The sequence below is a fragment of the Mytilus edulis genome, chromosome 3 (genome assembly GCF_963676685.1).
Source record: "Mytilus edulis chromosome 3, xbMytEdul2.2, whole genome shotgun sequence".
Lineage (NCBI taxonomy): Eukaryota > Metazoa > Mollusca > Bivalvia > Mytilida > Mytilidae > Mytilus > Mytilus edulis.
The window spans coordinates 79,953,232-79,967,107 of record NC_092346.1 but is presented as its reverse complement, the minus strand read 5'-3'; the positions used below and the strand labels follow the sequence as shown (position 1 = coordinate 79,967,107).

General features: G+C 31.4%; 2 protein-coding genes across 2 annotated transcripts; one reads left to right on the top strand and one right to left on the bottom strand.

Moving 5' to 3' along the window:
* Nucleotides 1-2,543: 2,543 nt before the first annotated feature.
* LOC139514955 (NPC intracellular cholesterol transporter 2-like) lies at nt 2,544-7,036 on the bottom strand. Its single transcript, XM_071304535.1, has 4 exons — nt 6,891-7,036; nt 5,403-5,516; nt 4,041-4,210; nt 2,544-2,750 (listed from the first exon to the last, which is right to left on the bottom strand). The coding sequence occupies exons 1-4, from the start codon at nt 6,970-6,972 to the stop codon at nt 2,664-2,666; spliced, it is 453 nt and encodes a 150-aa protein (XP_071160636.1). The 5' UTR covers nt 6,973-7,036; the 3' UTR covers nt 2,544-2,663.
* Nucleotides 7,037-8,856: 1,820 nt separating this feature from the next.
* On the top strand, nt 8,857-12,624 carry LOC139514953 (NPC intracellular cholesterol transporter 2 homolog a-like). The gene is made up of 4 exons (XM_071304534.1): nt 8,857-9,006; nt 9,619-9,726; nt 10,504-10,673; nt 12,295-12,624. Exons 1-4 carry the CDS (start codon nt 8,916-8,918, stop codon nt 12,379-12,381), a joined length of 456 nt encoding a protein of 151 aa, XP_071160635.1. The 5' UTR covers nt 8,857-8,915; the 3' UTR covers nt 12,382-12,624.
* Nucleotides 12,625-13,876: the final 1,252 nt, after the last annotated feature.

The following is a 13,876-nucleotide window of genomic DNA, read 5'->3' as shown; positions in this document are numbered from 1 at the left end:
ACAAAAATAGTTTTCAAAACCTATATTTTATGAACCGTTTTCGAACAAATATGAAACGTAAGTTGTTGAAATATCATCATCCTAAACTATGAGTTGATTATTAACTAAAACGTGACAAGGATTATCATGATTATAACACCTTTCATTTCGTAAAAGGATTAAAATGTATTCTTATATATATATTCAGTGTGCATAAATTTATACTTATATTCCGTCTCGGGGTACATAAGTATATGATGCATAGACTAATGTGACCTACCGATCTGCATGAAAGGCAATGAAAAAACTTATTAATTTCAATTCAGACCGTGATGCTGTCTTTTCAGATAATTCAAAATCAGTGAAAGTTCACATCCTTGATAACAATTTCTTTTATTTCGTTATACTTTCTATATCAATAGTTGCACTGACTGATCGGTGGTGCCTTTTTGAATAAGTGCCATAAAGTTATTCTCTAATGCTCGTGGAAATAGTAGTAGTGTGGAAATAACAGATGAGCTAATCTCGATTTATCTCTAAAGACAAACTAGGATTAATTTATTAAAGTGGTTATAACTTGCCATCAAATTTTAAGGATATTAAATTCGTCGTTTTGAGGAAATTATAAAGAACGTATATTATGGCAAAAATCACTCTAAGGCGAATTTGTCACAAATCGTTGTTCATTAATAAAAAAAAACATATACATGTATGTGTTTTAAAGCTAAGCGTATCGGTGAACCAATTACTCTTTTAATCTTCCATACAACATTTTAGTAGGATACGTCCGTTTTATAATGCATATAAGCACTTATTTCTTGAAATATATACATATAAAAATGTAAAAATATATCAAATCTAAAGATTTGTCGTAACGTGCTTATTTCTTAAGAAAATGCAAAATGCAAAAATACATGTGTTGAATAAAATTGCTCACTGTAGTGTAGTAGCATGGAGTGATTCCCGACCGTTTCTAGTACGCCTGTATTCTGTTGAGCGTAGTGATGTCCAAAGAATTGGAAAAAAAGAATTTGGCGGTTGCATTTTTTACGATGCATCGCCATGAAATAGAATCGTTTTCATAACAGCGTGGACAAGACCATTTCTTCATACGCTCAGGTTATCAATTGACTGGGTCAGATTAGGTGATTGTACGTCTATAACGCCCACTTGTCATATCGTACGTGTTATAGAATTTAAAATGTGGGGTCGCCGAAGGTTCTGAACGCCTAAATCAAATAATGCGTATAACTAACAGAGGACAAAATCTAGTGTGTTGATTTAAATGTTGAATACTTAAACTTTATTTCTTTCTTTTCGTGCACCTGCATGTACTTTACTGTTGTATTCTGTTTAAATCTCCGACAAACTAAGTGAGCGTAAAATAGCTGTTATCGGTAGTCGGTGAAAAACAAGTTAAAGATACTTTTACCAACATTATTGCGCTTGTCCAGGCTGTTATGAAAATTATTCAATAGAACTTAAGTGTTCTTTGGATTCGGAAAGTAAATCCACGGTACACTAATGATGTTTCCTCCGACTTGTTTCTAACAAACGAAACTACATGTTTGTGCCTTCATTATGTTGATAAAAACTTACTTTTGATTTTGTTAGTTTGTATGGACTTCCTTTTTTAGAATTTACCTTTGAGTTCAGTATTTTGTTGATACTTGTTTCGGAAAAACGAATCTACCTATTTTTAGAATGTTACGACTGGTTCGGAAAATTAGAATTGATACATTACTAGTATGTGAAATGTTTATCTAGCTATGAAATCAGGTTTCACCAAGTTTTTCATCAGAAAAATCCTGTACCTACTCAGGAATATGACAGTTGTTTTCCATGCTTTCCCTTGGATGAAATGGTCTTTGTTTGATTTGTCAGTTTTTATGGATTTCTCCTTGGTGAGTTTGCCTTTTACTTCGGTATTTTGCGTAAACTTGTTTCTTAAAAACGAATTTACATACTTGTACCTTCAATATTTTACGACTGGTTAGGAAAATTAGAAGTGTGATATGTTGTTGGGAGATTAAGCTAGGTATGAAATCAGGTTTAATTTATTATTATCTTCAGAAACTTCATGTACCAAATCAGGAATATGACAGTTGTGTTTAATTCGCTCCCCTGATTAAAAGGGTCTAACATTTGATTTTGTCTGTTTTTATGGAAAAAGTAAAATCACAAAAATACTGAACTCAGGAAAATCCAATCGGAAAGTCCATAACCACATGGCAAAAATGAAATGACAAAACACATAAAAAACGAATGGACAAGAACTGTCATATTCCTGAATTGGTACAGGCATTTTCAAATGTAGAAAATGGTGGATTAAACGTGGTTTTAAGGCCCTTAATCTCTCACTTTGATGACAGTCTCATCAAATTTCGTTAAATTTATAATGATGCATGAACTAAACAGACATAATAAATAAAATAGTCAAAGTATGGATACAGCATAGTTTCCTTGTTAAATTTACCTAGGAGTTCAGTATTGTTTGGGGATTTTTTTATTCATCTTAGAATAAAGGATTGAACAACATGTTTCCGATAGACACAACAATTAAAACACGTTTTTGTTTTATTTCTACTCTAGGCATATTTAATTTTTATTCAATTTAGAACAATACGTATGAGATATTGTTTATAAGTAAGAAAATAATATGTTATCAAGCAATGCATTATAGACTAATCTGTTATTTCAGCAGGAACTTGGACACAAACAAGAAATTTGCCATCATCTGATGTCAATTCTACATCTACCACTAGGCGGAGCTGAAACAAAATAATATAAATAACTATTCACATACTATTTGATTGTTTGATATTAAATATCAACTCGATCAACTATTACAGAATATTCCTATTTAATAGGAATACATAATGATATACACATGATTTAACAATAACAATATCTCTCAATAGTTCAATCTTTTGATGGCTACAAAATTTAGTCCTGGTATCTATGATGAGTTTATTCATGCATCATTCGACAAAAATGGACAAGAAGTTTAAACACATAATGAAGGGGAATTTGTTAATGATTGTCCATTCATCCCTCCTTATTTACCATGATCCGTTCACTAACAAAATGTTCATAATTTAGCAAATATGGCTTATTTATTAAATGAAATTGGCCTATGAAATAACTTTCATTACTCGCTTGTATACCTGAATAGATACTTAGATTTTGTTGTTTATTTTTATTCTAAGTACCGATCTATGAGACAAGCATTTTCTGACTGATATTAACAGTATGTTCTTAAATATGTTCAATTTTAATGCACTGTCCCATAGTCTCCGTTCCTATCCAAAGCAAAACCCCTTAAATGCATCGGTTTTAATTCGGTGTTGACATGAATATCAATTATGTAATCATTTTATAAATTTTCTGTTTACAAAAGTATGAATTTTTCGAAATACTAAGGATTTTCTTATCCCAGGCATATATCACCTTACACTTATTGGCACTACTATTTTGATCTGAGCGTCACGGATGAGTCTTATGTAGACGAAACGTGCGTCTGGCGTATTAAATTATAATCCTGGTTCCTTTGATAACTATTTGTTTGTTTCAGTATGCCATAAAGGTTGTTTCTAGCACCAAATTTCAAATATATTTAATATGGGAGTATAAAGAATGAAGTTTTATTAAATTTTGAGGTACTCTCTTTCCAACTCTATATCAGAAAATGTGTTGCTTACAGAGAATGACTCATGAAATGATAGCGGTGAGAAAACTTAGCAAATAAGTTCACATTTAATTAAGATATCATTTATGCCTATGTTACAAATGTGATTTTGCTTCAATATTCGATAATAAAAATATCGTTATTATTGTTAAGTTCTGATAGAAAAAAAAACAAAAACAAAAAAGAATTATTCCTTAAGTATTTTTCGCCATTTTGAAGTTGGTATTTTCTGTCTCTCTCAATGTTTTACTTTAAAAAAAATCCTTGTCCACCCCTCTGTCATTTGATCATCTTTTGATCAACTTCTCTAAATTATTACAAATCAATCCATTTACAGATGTACTAATCATAACTAAAAGAATGCACCCCTCACCTTTGGATATGCTGGTTGAACATATACTACAGCTGTGAATGTTGTTGCTTGTCCCTGAGTAATAGGACAAGTTATGTCGCTTTTACAAGCATCTACCTTTGTTTGAAAAGGCGTTTTTATTCCAGCAATTATGCCGTAAAGATTTAATGTTGCTCCTTTTGAGGCTTCGGCTGAAACGATAGTTTAAACTTAAGTATGCATAAACACCGGCGATATTTTTTTATGATTATGCATACCATTTCTTAAATAACCAATCTGTCCACGCAAATTTGCATACTGCTTATTTTTTTATGATTATGCATACCATTTCTTAAATAACCAATCTGTCCACGCAAATTTGCATACTGCTTGTGCAGAAGGAAAACAAAAACATACAATCATGTATGTATACTATTATATTACACGCCAAGATACATGTGTCTTACTAAAGGATAATTAGTGCTTGCGCATTTCGAACACAGTTTGTCGTAATTTTAAACATTTACTTCAGTGCTTCATTACAAACCAGGTTTATAAGATACTTGTAGGCATGAATTATACTTTGATTTTCATGTTTTTAATATTACATTACAATTTTCACTAGGTATAAATATACTCTCTATTTGAACAAATGTGTGTGGAAGTGACATTACCTCTTTCGTTTTATTGGAAACGACAGAATTAATGGGATCCTCAATTATAATTATTAAAGATATTAATATTACATTTTAAAGACTATTTTGACCAAATTATACTTTGCAATGACAGAAGCAAATAAAATTGGAAAAACATGTAAAGGACATCGAAACTATAAAATGAACTAATTTTGTGTTGTTTTTTTAAATAAAACAAAACGAGCAACGTACAGATAGATTTGTTAGAACTGTGATTTACGTCATGCCATATTCTCCCGTTATGTGCAAACAACCCTTTTAGCTTCTTTATTTTATAAAATATTATCATAAAACAAAAATCATAAAAAAGAAAAAAATATAAGCCGTATATGTAAGATCATGTTAGCATTTGATAGCATTTAGATGTCTATTGGAGATTACAAAGAATTTTCAGATGGTATATTCCTAAACTTATTTGGACTAATACATTTGTTGTTGTTGTAGTAAGCTTTTGTTGACATTTAAGAATGTACTGAGTTGTTATGTGTATCATTTAATATGTGTGTAATAATCAGTAACAATACATATTTTTCCTACAAGTCAGTAAACGTTTATTTTTCTATTTTTTTTCTTTCTAGGAATTCATTTTCATGAATGCAGTTCTGGAAGAAAGTCTTTTTCCACGTGAGAATACAATTAAAATTAATTTATAAAAGTTAACTATAAACATATCTATAAACTTTGCAATAGCTTAAATTTTAAAACTTACTTGGTGTCAGTTTTACAACCAACGTTACATTTGTTCCCCTCTTAAACGGACATGGAACTGTATTTTGAGGACAATCTGAAACATCTACACTTGCAAGGGTACCTGCATTTGTTCCTAAAAAACATAAAGGTTTCATTACGTCTAAGCTCCTTAAACTTAAATGTATGTTTTCTGTTTTAAAGTTTATTGAAAGCCCTGATTCCTTTCACGGATTTGGCTATACTTTTTGGACCTTTTGAATGATAGCTCTTCATCTTTTATATAAGCTTTGGATTTCAAATATTTTGGCCACGAGAATCACAGAAGAGACATGTATTGTCGAAATGCGTATCTGGTGCAGGAAATTTGGTACCGTTAATGTTATTATTGAGTTAACTTGTTTCGGAAATTTCTTTATAACAATCGTCTGCTTTATAGAAATTGTACTTTGGCGAATCCAAAGGAAGACACTGCATGGTGTCAATCCTTATATGCAAGAATCACATCAGACAAGGCATTCAATTTATCAAATTAACATAGGACACCGGTATTTATAGTAGCAGAATAGAAAACTGCTTGGACCAAAGTGGCATGAATCAATACGTCTCAAATATTTCAGTCTAACTATAGCACAAAGGAAATTGCCTAAACAAAAGAGTATGTTTTATATTGAGCAGATAAGTATTCATTTATACATGACTTTTCAGATGGATAAGTACATGGCTGCATATCGTATGGCTGATATGCAGTAAATAGCCCTTGTTCTTTTTTTTCTAGAAATAATTTGATTAATTTGATAAAATGTTCCATAAAATTTGCAAATTTTCTTATGTTTCCAATCCTTCGATACTATTCAGTCATTCGAAATAGATCTAAAAGATTTCACTTGGAATTATGTATGGTCACCTGGATTTTTCTAATAGATTTTAAATCATATGTTAAGATGTCCGCCAGTTTGATATTTTAGGATTAATAAAGTCACGTCCGTACTGAATGGTGATGTTTCATTCGATGTCTCACAAAGAGTCTTGCGCTATCTCTTACGTACAAAAACCTTCCGATAACCTTTAAGGTGTCCTTTAATGACCTGATGAAGAAAGAATTTTGTCTGCCGCTATCTAATATACCGGTTCGACAACAGTTAAATTTTCGGCCTGTAGCATTTGGCTTATCCTTTAGCATTTTCCAAAATAATGAATTTGTCGTAAAGTGGAAAAATTGTAATCGTCGATTATATTCACGAAATCATTCACTAGACGTTACAGGTGTTACAAACAACCAATTAATAAATTATTTAATTATAGAATTATACCTCTTTATTCAGCTTGGCATAAGCATTTTACTCTTGAACATTGGCCTCTAACGTTGAATTACTACTTAATTAAGAAGCAGTAAAGCAATTTTAATGTGCTTGAGCTATTCAACTCATTTACTTGATTGCTTTGCCGAATTAACATGTGCACGAAACAAAAATGACTTAAAAAGGGTTCCAAACAAAAATGAACCTACCACAATCTTTGAAGACTGTTGCAGAGACTAACTGCAGTACTACAAAACACAAAATAACAACCACAGTTTTGGGGGACATCATGACGATCTACTGGTCACACGAGAAAGGAAGAGGAAAGATAAGAGTAATTACTACTAACCTTATCTATGTTGTCCATGCCATTACGAAATATTGTCACATGGTACCAGATCAAAAATGGTACGATCACTTTTTGACACGTACATAGTTGCATTCCTCGGCTGAAAATCACCTGATATTGGAATACGTGTAACTGTAAAATATTCTACTGGAACTTTCATAAAAATGTATACAAACTGAAAGTTTTACAGGGTTGAGAGAATCAATTATGAATACACAAATTTGATAACATATCACGCCATTTTTTCCTCGTTTCTTTTTCTGATCACACCATATCTTATCTATAACTTACAATTGTATTATCTTATTTGATCAAGACATCAAAGACGAACGAAAACCTATTTTTGAAATATGCGGCGTTTATTTTGTTATCATCTAGGTTTATGAACTTGTGAGTTGTTTTATGGTAACGAGTGTAATTTGTTAAGAAAGAAAACAAATAATTGTAAAAAAAACAACCTAAGGAATTCAGTTTAGAATGCATCCAGTCGGTTATCAATTACACTACATTATGAAAATAAGGAAATTTAGTATAATTGTCAATGAGACAACTATTTACCAAGTTCAAATGAAGTTGATGTAAGCAATTATAGGCATCCGTACTGCCTTCAGCATTGTATACTTTCGATGAAATTACCTTCGACATCTGAAATGACGATACTGCCGTCAACCGACTGAGAATTGTATACTTATATCTAGTCGTAACATTCGACAGTGAAAAGACATTTGCTTCGTTTTGGTTATTAAGCGTCCTGATAAACGGAATGATGGTTAATTGTTAAATAATATCCATTCATGTAAAACTTTACTCCATTCGTGGATAAAATGGTCAAGATGAATCATTTTGTAAAGAAATCCGTAAAACAACATGCATCAATTGACATCAGAAAATTCCTAAACGTAATATCCCCTCTAAAACTTCTATTCCTAAACGTAATATCCCCTCTAAAACTTTTATTGACAAAACATAATTTGGTCAGTATACAGAAAATAATTGCAACCCCTCACCGTGTATTTATCTGTATACATTTCCCAAATTGTAAGCTATTGCAGACTTTATGATAACACGCGGGTTTATTTTTTTTTTGCAAGTCCAGAATACTGACTGCCTATTTCATTCACGGTCTACCTATGCCAAAATATGATTCACAATTGCAAAACCTGTTATGTGTTATATTATCAACATTATTTGATTTTGTCTTTTAGTTTTCACATGTACATCTATCTTGACTATGTGTTTTAAAAATAGAATGAATAAATATTTCGAGTGTCTTTATTTTTTCATTTGATATGCATTTATAATTCTTTTAAACCAGATATGAACGATATCCACCAAGATTTCTACATGGGCTACCCACCGATACTTTTTGCATAGGTACTATTTTTGTACCAGAAATCTGTAGTACTGGGATCTACTTTTAATATTCAGTACTATTTTGTTACTTTAAAATTATTGTAATATTTAGGTACCTGTATTTTACAGTACTTGATTTGTACTTGAAATTTGAGTACTACAGATTTTTGGTTGCACGCTTACATTTTCAGCATTTTGAAAGTTTGTCAATTTCAAATCTCATAAAGTTATTATTTTCAAACATGGAATACTGTGATCATTGCTGGTATTATTTATGTACCAATATTTTAAGTACTACAAATTTTAAGTACAAAACTAGTACCTATGCAAAAGTAGATGTGTACTTGACGAACAATATTAAAAGTAAAGACACATAAATTAACTTATCATTTATATCGCCTGATGGTTCAATTTATCGGGACTTGTAATCTCGTAATTTGATTCGACTAGTGAATGTCGAAAGACTAATTTTTAATACTTGAAAAGTATATAAATTCATTTTGTGGCTATTTTCTTGTAATAATTTGTAAAGATGGCATCGATTTTGCGTGTGTTTCTGCATGTATGGTCTATACTAGCACAATTTATATTTGGTGCAGTTAGTACTGAATTCAAGGACTGTGGTATGTTTATTCCTCACTCTTGTATTGCATTATTTTTTGCAATATACTTAATATTCGTTTTAATGTTGACATTGCTTTACAAGGTTCAACAATTACCACTAAGATAGATCTGAATACCATCAAATAAATTTTTATGTATGACATCTTTTTTTTTTTTATTCAGAAAAGCTTTGGATTTATTACGCCTTACTGTACATCTTACTTATGAGAATGTTGACAAATAATGAAATAAATTTGAAATGTTATGGGGGTTATTCAATCTGTATATTAGTTTAAACATAAAATTATTTTATTTGCTGAATTAAGGCAAAATGGATTAGATACAAGTAAATCATACTTATGAAGTCTTCTCCATAATACAATATAAAGTTACAATAACAGTATAATATAATGGACATGCATATCAAGCAAACAGTTTATAGAATATAATACAAGTTTTCATAGGTAAAAAGAGAAGAGAGAGAAAAAAGATAAAAAGAAAGTTCGAAAAGTCATACAATTCTGTGACGATGACGTGTATTGATGATGACGATGATGTTCCGTGCCAGTAACGTTAACGATCTGCATATTATTGTCATGTATTAACTTGTGCATTGTAATATTATTTTAAAGGATCAAGTGCAGCCATAATAAGTACTTTTGAAGTGTCTGGTTGTCCTAAAGGCCCATGTCTCTTTAAAAGGAATACAAATGTAACACTGACTGTTCAACTGACACCAAGTAAGTATTCTTTTATTCATTTCATCAGTTTTGTTAATCATTATACAAATGTGAATGTCGGTTAAACTGTTCAACTCGAATAATTATATACGTCCAGCTAAGCGGCCTATAGCCTATCGAGGCAATGTAGCAGTCGGAGATCGGCAGAATATAACGATTGACATCATTCGGGTTAGACACTGTTTGAATTAAAAAGAACAACCTGACCATAAATTTTACTTACGCCATTTGTACTTTCAATTTCTTACATCATGGAAAAAGAGAAATTGTATTACATTAGTATAAACATTAGAAACTTAAACTAGTAACACATGTACGCAACGTACTATCATGTACACCAAAATATGATTAAAAAACGATGAAGCATTTGTTAAACTTGACAGTCAGCTATTCTACAATAAATACACTCAAAGTAAGTATTTAAGGAGTAAATTCGGTAAAAAAATCTCCATTGGCTTAAATCCATTTCTCTGTCTTGTATTAAATGTGTACCTGGTTGACCTTCATATATATTCATTAAAGTAGATATGTAGCCCAATCTTTTGAAACAATAAAAATATGATTCTTGGTCATTTCCATTCTAATGGACATATTTTCAAATATATTATAAAGTTGTTCCACATGTCTCTTTATACATTGTTTGCTTTACAAACATTCAGCTCGAAAGTATAAATTCGTTATATAAAAGATTGCTCATTGTTAAAAAGTACTTCTTGGGAAATTTGATTAAAATGGACGACAATGTTTGATAACAAATCGATTTATGCTTTTTTTCAGATGACAATATCAAAAGTGCCACTACAAGTATATATGGATATATTGGTTCAATTAAAACGCCTTTCATATTAAACAAGGATGCATGCGTTAATAGTATAAAATGTCCCATTGAAAAAGAAGTATTTACAACTTTTACAGATACCATTTATGTTGAATCAGCGTATCCTAAGGTCAGTTATATTTTTGGAATCTGAAGTATTATTTCTAATCAAAGTTAATGACTTTTCAAGTAGAATGAATTTGATTCGGCATATTGTTGTAAAGGGTGGCTGGCTGTAAAAACTTTGGTCGCGTTAAACTTCTTCAGACCGGCCAAAAAAAAAAAGCTTGTCAAGGTGAGACGTCCGCATGTTACAAGGCAATCTGTCTGCCCCCATCCAAAATGCTGTTGTGGGCGTATGACATTTGCGCCGATTTTGAAAATTTTCATTCTTTCATTTGCGCCGATTTCATTTTTTCATTTGCGCCGATTTTATTTTTTCTCCTAATTGGATTTACAGGTAAGTTACAGGTAAGTTAATACTTTTACATGGGCTGAGCACAGAGTATAAAGACAAATTAAGTGACATTGGTAAATGGCTATCCCCTTTTTTCGGGTTACCATTCCTTCCCCCAAATGAAATCAATGACTGTTTCACGTTTGAAAATATGTCTGACTTTCCTTCTGATGACAAATGTCTTACATTCTTAGCCTACAGACTAAGTACACATATATGCACACTGGAACGCTATCCATCTCATTTCACGAACTCTATAGAAATGCTCGCTTCAGTACATTGTACGTAAGCCAGACAAAGAAAAGATGGACCCCGTTAGCGACAATTATAGGAATATATTAGATGTGTTGCCTATACACACTCGACAAGAACAAATTTGTGATTTGAATGTATTCCGTTTTAATGGATTTGAATCCTTCATTTTAGCATTTACATAGTGCTTTTATCTTAGGTTTTAACTTCTTGATTTTAAAGTATGTAAATAAATAGCTTTTATATTGATTTATCTTGCTCGAAATCCTACTTCCACCTCCCCGTAGTGAGCAGAGGACAACAGTTATATACATGTTACGATTGACAATTCATAACATTTGTACAACTGGCTTACGGAAGAGGTTGATAAATGGTAAATAAAAGAGGGACGAAAGATTTCAGAGTGATAGTCAAACTCATAAATCGACAATAAACTGACGACGCCATGGCTAAAAATGAAAGGGACAAACAGACAAACAATAGTACACATGACACAACATAGAAAACTAAAGAATAAACAACTATAACATGACTGTGATAGAGAGTTGTATCATTGGTACTCATACCGCATCTTCTTATATCTTTTCACCTGTAATTTACCTGTAAAATAATCGGCGCAAATGAAGAAAAAAAAAACGGAGCAAGTGAAAGAAAAAATCGGCGCAAATGAAATGCAGATCGGCGCAAATGCAAAACGCCGGCTGTTGTATTTTAAGTGACAGCTCAAATTTTTCGCTCTTCATCTGAGTCTTCCGACCTTGAAAAACATACGTATTGTATTAAGTGTATCCCCTTACTGTCCTGAATACATGAAATTTGTAACTGGATATCAAGCAAGCAATGTGCAATCAATTAACGTGGTGAAGTCAGTTTCAAGAAAGTAAAAATATTGGCATCTGACAAAATATATAAAAACTACAGTTTATGATCAGTACATCTTCAACTGTATTTATTCGAACGCCAAGTGATGAGTTTTCAGTTTCAATGAGTTTGCTTGTTTTGTTTTTGTCAAATATTGTTTTTTATCGATATTTTTTTTCAGCTGCGTTTAGTTGCAGATTTAGAAGTGAAAACGGATGATGGAAAATTGTTGATCTGTACCGAATTTCCAGCTGAAATAACGGACTAATAACATTTATTTATTTATTTTAACCATTTTACACAATTAATGTAGAACAGATTACCAATTTTACTATGGTATATTTACAGTGATATATTGTTTTGGAATAAAATATGTTTAGAAATACACTACCTCTTCATGATGCATAATTAAATCAAAGTAAAGAGACATCTAAAACCATGATATAGACAACCCGATTTCAAGTCAATTCTGGTATATAATTTTGTTTTATTAAATACACAATATATTGTAGCTGATCATTTCTGAATATGACATCTTTAATGTAATTCAAACTTGAGTCTCTCTTGTACCGCTCACCTGCATCTTTTACTCTGGTCACTTCTTGGTATTTTGAGTAATGCGTTTGAAAAAAAAACACGTTTGAGAAAAAATTTGTGAACAAATACCTATCATATGCTAGTGTTGTTAGTATAAAACCTACCATCACTAGTGCCAAAATATTGTCATTTTGTAATTTGACAGAATTTTGAATTAAAGACAATTTGTTAACAATGAAATCTTTCAAAGGAGTAGGTCCGGTAAGGGCTGATTTTGGCCTCAAATTTCAGGTTCATCTAACGAAAGATTTTGGACGCTTTTTAAACACTTAAATGTCTATTTCAATTGATTTGATTAGTTTTTGTGAAAGATTTTAACTGGTTTTGTCATTAAAAACGCTCCGATTCAAGCTTTAATATGAAAAATCTATCAAATATGCCACAAAACGTCACTTTTGAGATGGTTTTTGTCAAAAATGAAAGTGGCCGCATCCGTGTTCATCCTCAATCTTTATATATGTTATGTATTATCATCAAATACAACTTACATTTAAATATTATGGATGAACACGAATGAACTTTCATTTAAGTCGAAAACCGTCTCAAATTTAACTAAAATGCTAAAATTGTGAAGATTTCAGTAATTTAGCACGACTTTATGATGTTAGTACACGATATATGTACATGGTATCGTCAAAAACAGCCTATATTTATGTAGCAGAAGCATTCTACTTTCCAATAAATAGCTTAGAGATTACAGTTTCACAACTTTGTAAAACTGCTATATTTTCGGGCCAAAAATGGGTCTTACTGAACCTTCTCCTTTTCACAGATTTGCGAAGTTGGCCTATGACCTTAGTTTAGAAAAGTATGCGATAGCCATTACCTAATACCGTGTAAATCAGTAAATTTTTGCGCGTGTCTAAATTTCGCTATTTTATCAGTATGAACATTTTTGTTAACTTAAATGCATTGTTAAAGACCGTGAAACGCAGATAATGAACCCACCTAAAAATTCACTGTCGCTTCTTAAAGCAAAATCGCGAACAAAGCCTGGCACGAAAAAAAAATTAATATACGGTAAGGTTTGTGTAACTGATCGGAAGGAACATTTGAAAGATATAATCTTCTGACCCCAGTTATGAGCAATAAATTTGACAGGTATAAAAATATGAAGATGTGGTATAATTTCCAATGAGACGACTCTCCACAAGAGACCAAAATAA

Bases quoted from the DNA above. Each gene is read 5' to 3' on its own strand.
- LOC139514953 (XM_071304534.1), top strand. From the start codon at position 8,916: ATGGCATCGATTTTGCGTGTGTTTCTGCATGTATGGTCTATACTAGCA. The intron at 9,007-9,618 runs GTATGTTTATTC...ATTATTTTAAAG, and splicing joins TACTGAATTCAAGGACTGTG to GATCAAGTGCAGCCATAATA. The intron at 10,674-12,294 runs GTCAGTTATATT...ATTTTTTTTCAG, and splicing joins TTGAATCAGCGTATCCTAAG to CTGCGTTTAGTTGCAGATTT.
- LOC139514955 (XM_071304535.1), bottom strand. From the start codon at position 6,972: ATGATGTCCCCCAAAACTGTGGTTGTTATTTTGTGTTTTGTAGTACTG. The intron at 4,211-5,402 runs GTAAGTTTTAAA...CTATCGTTTCAG, and splicing joins GGTTGTAAAACTGACACCAA to CCGAAGCCTCAAAAGGAGCA. The intron at 2,751-4,040 runs GTGAGGGGTGCA...ATTTTGTTTCAG, and splicing joins TTCAACCAGCATATCCAAAG to CTCCGCCTAGTGGTAGATGT.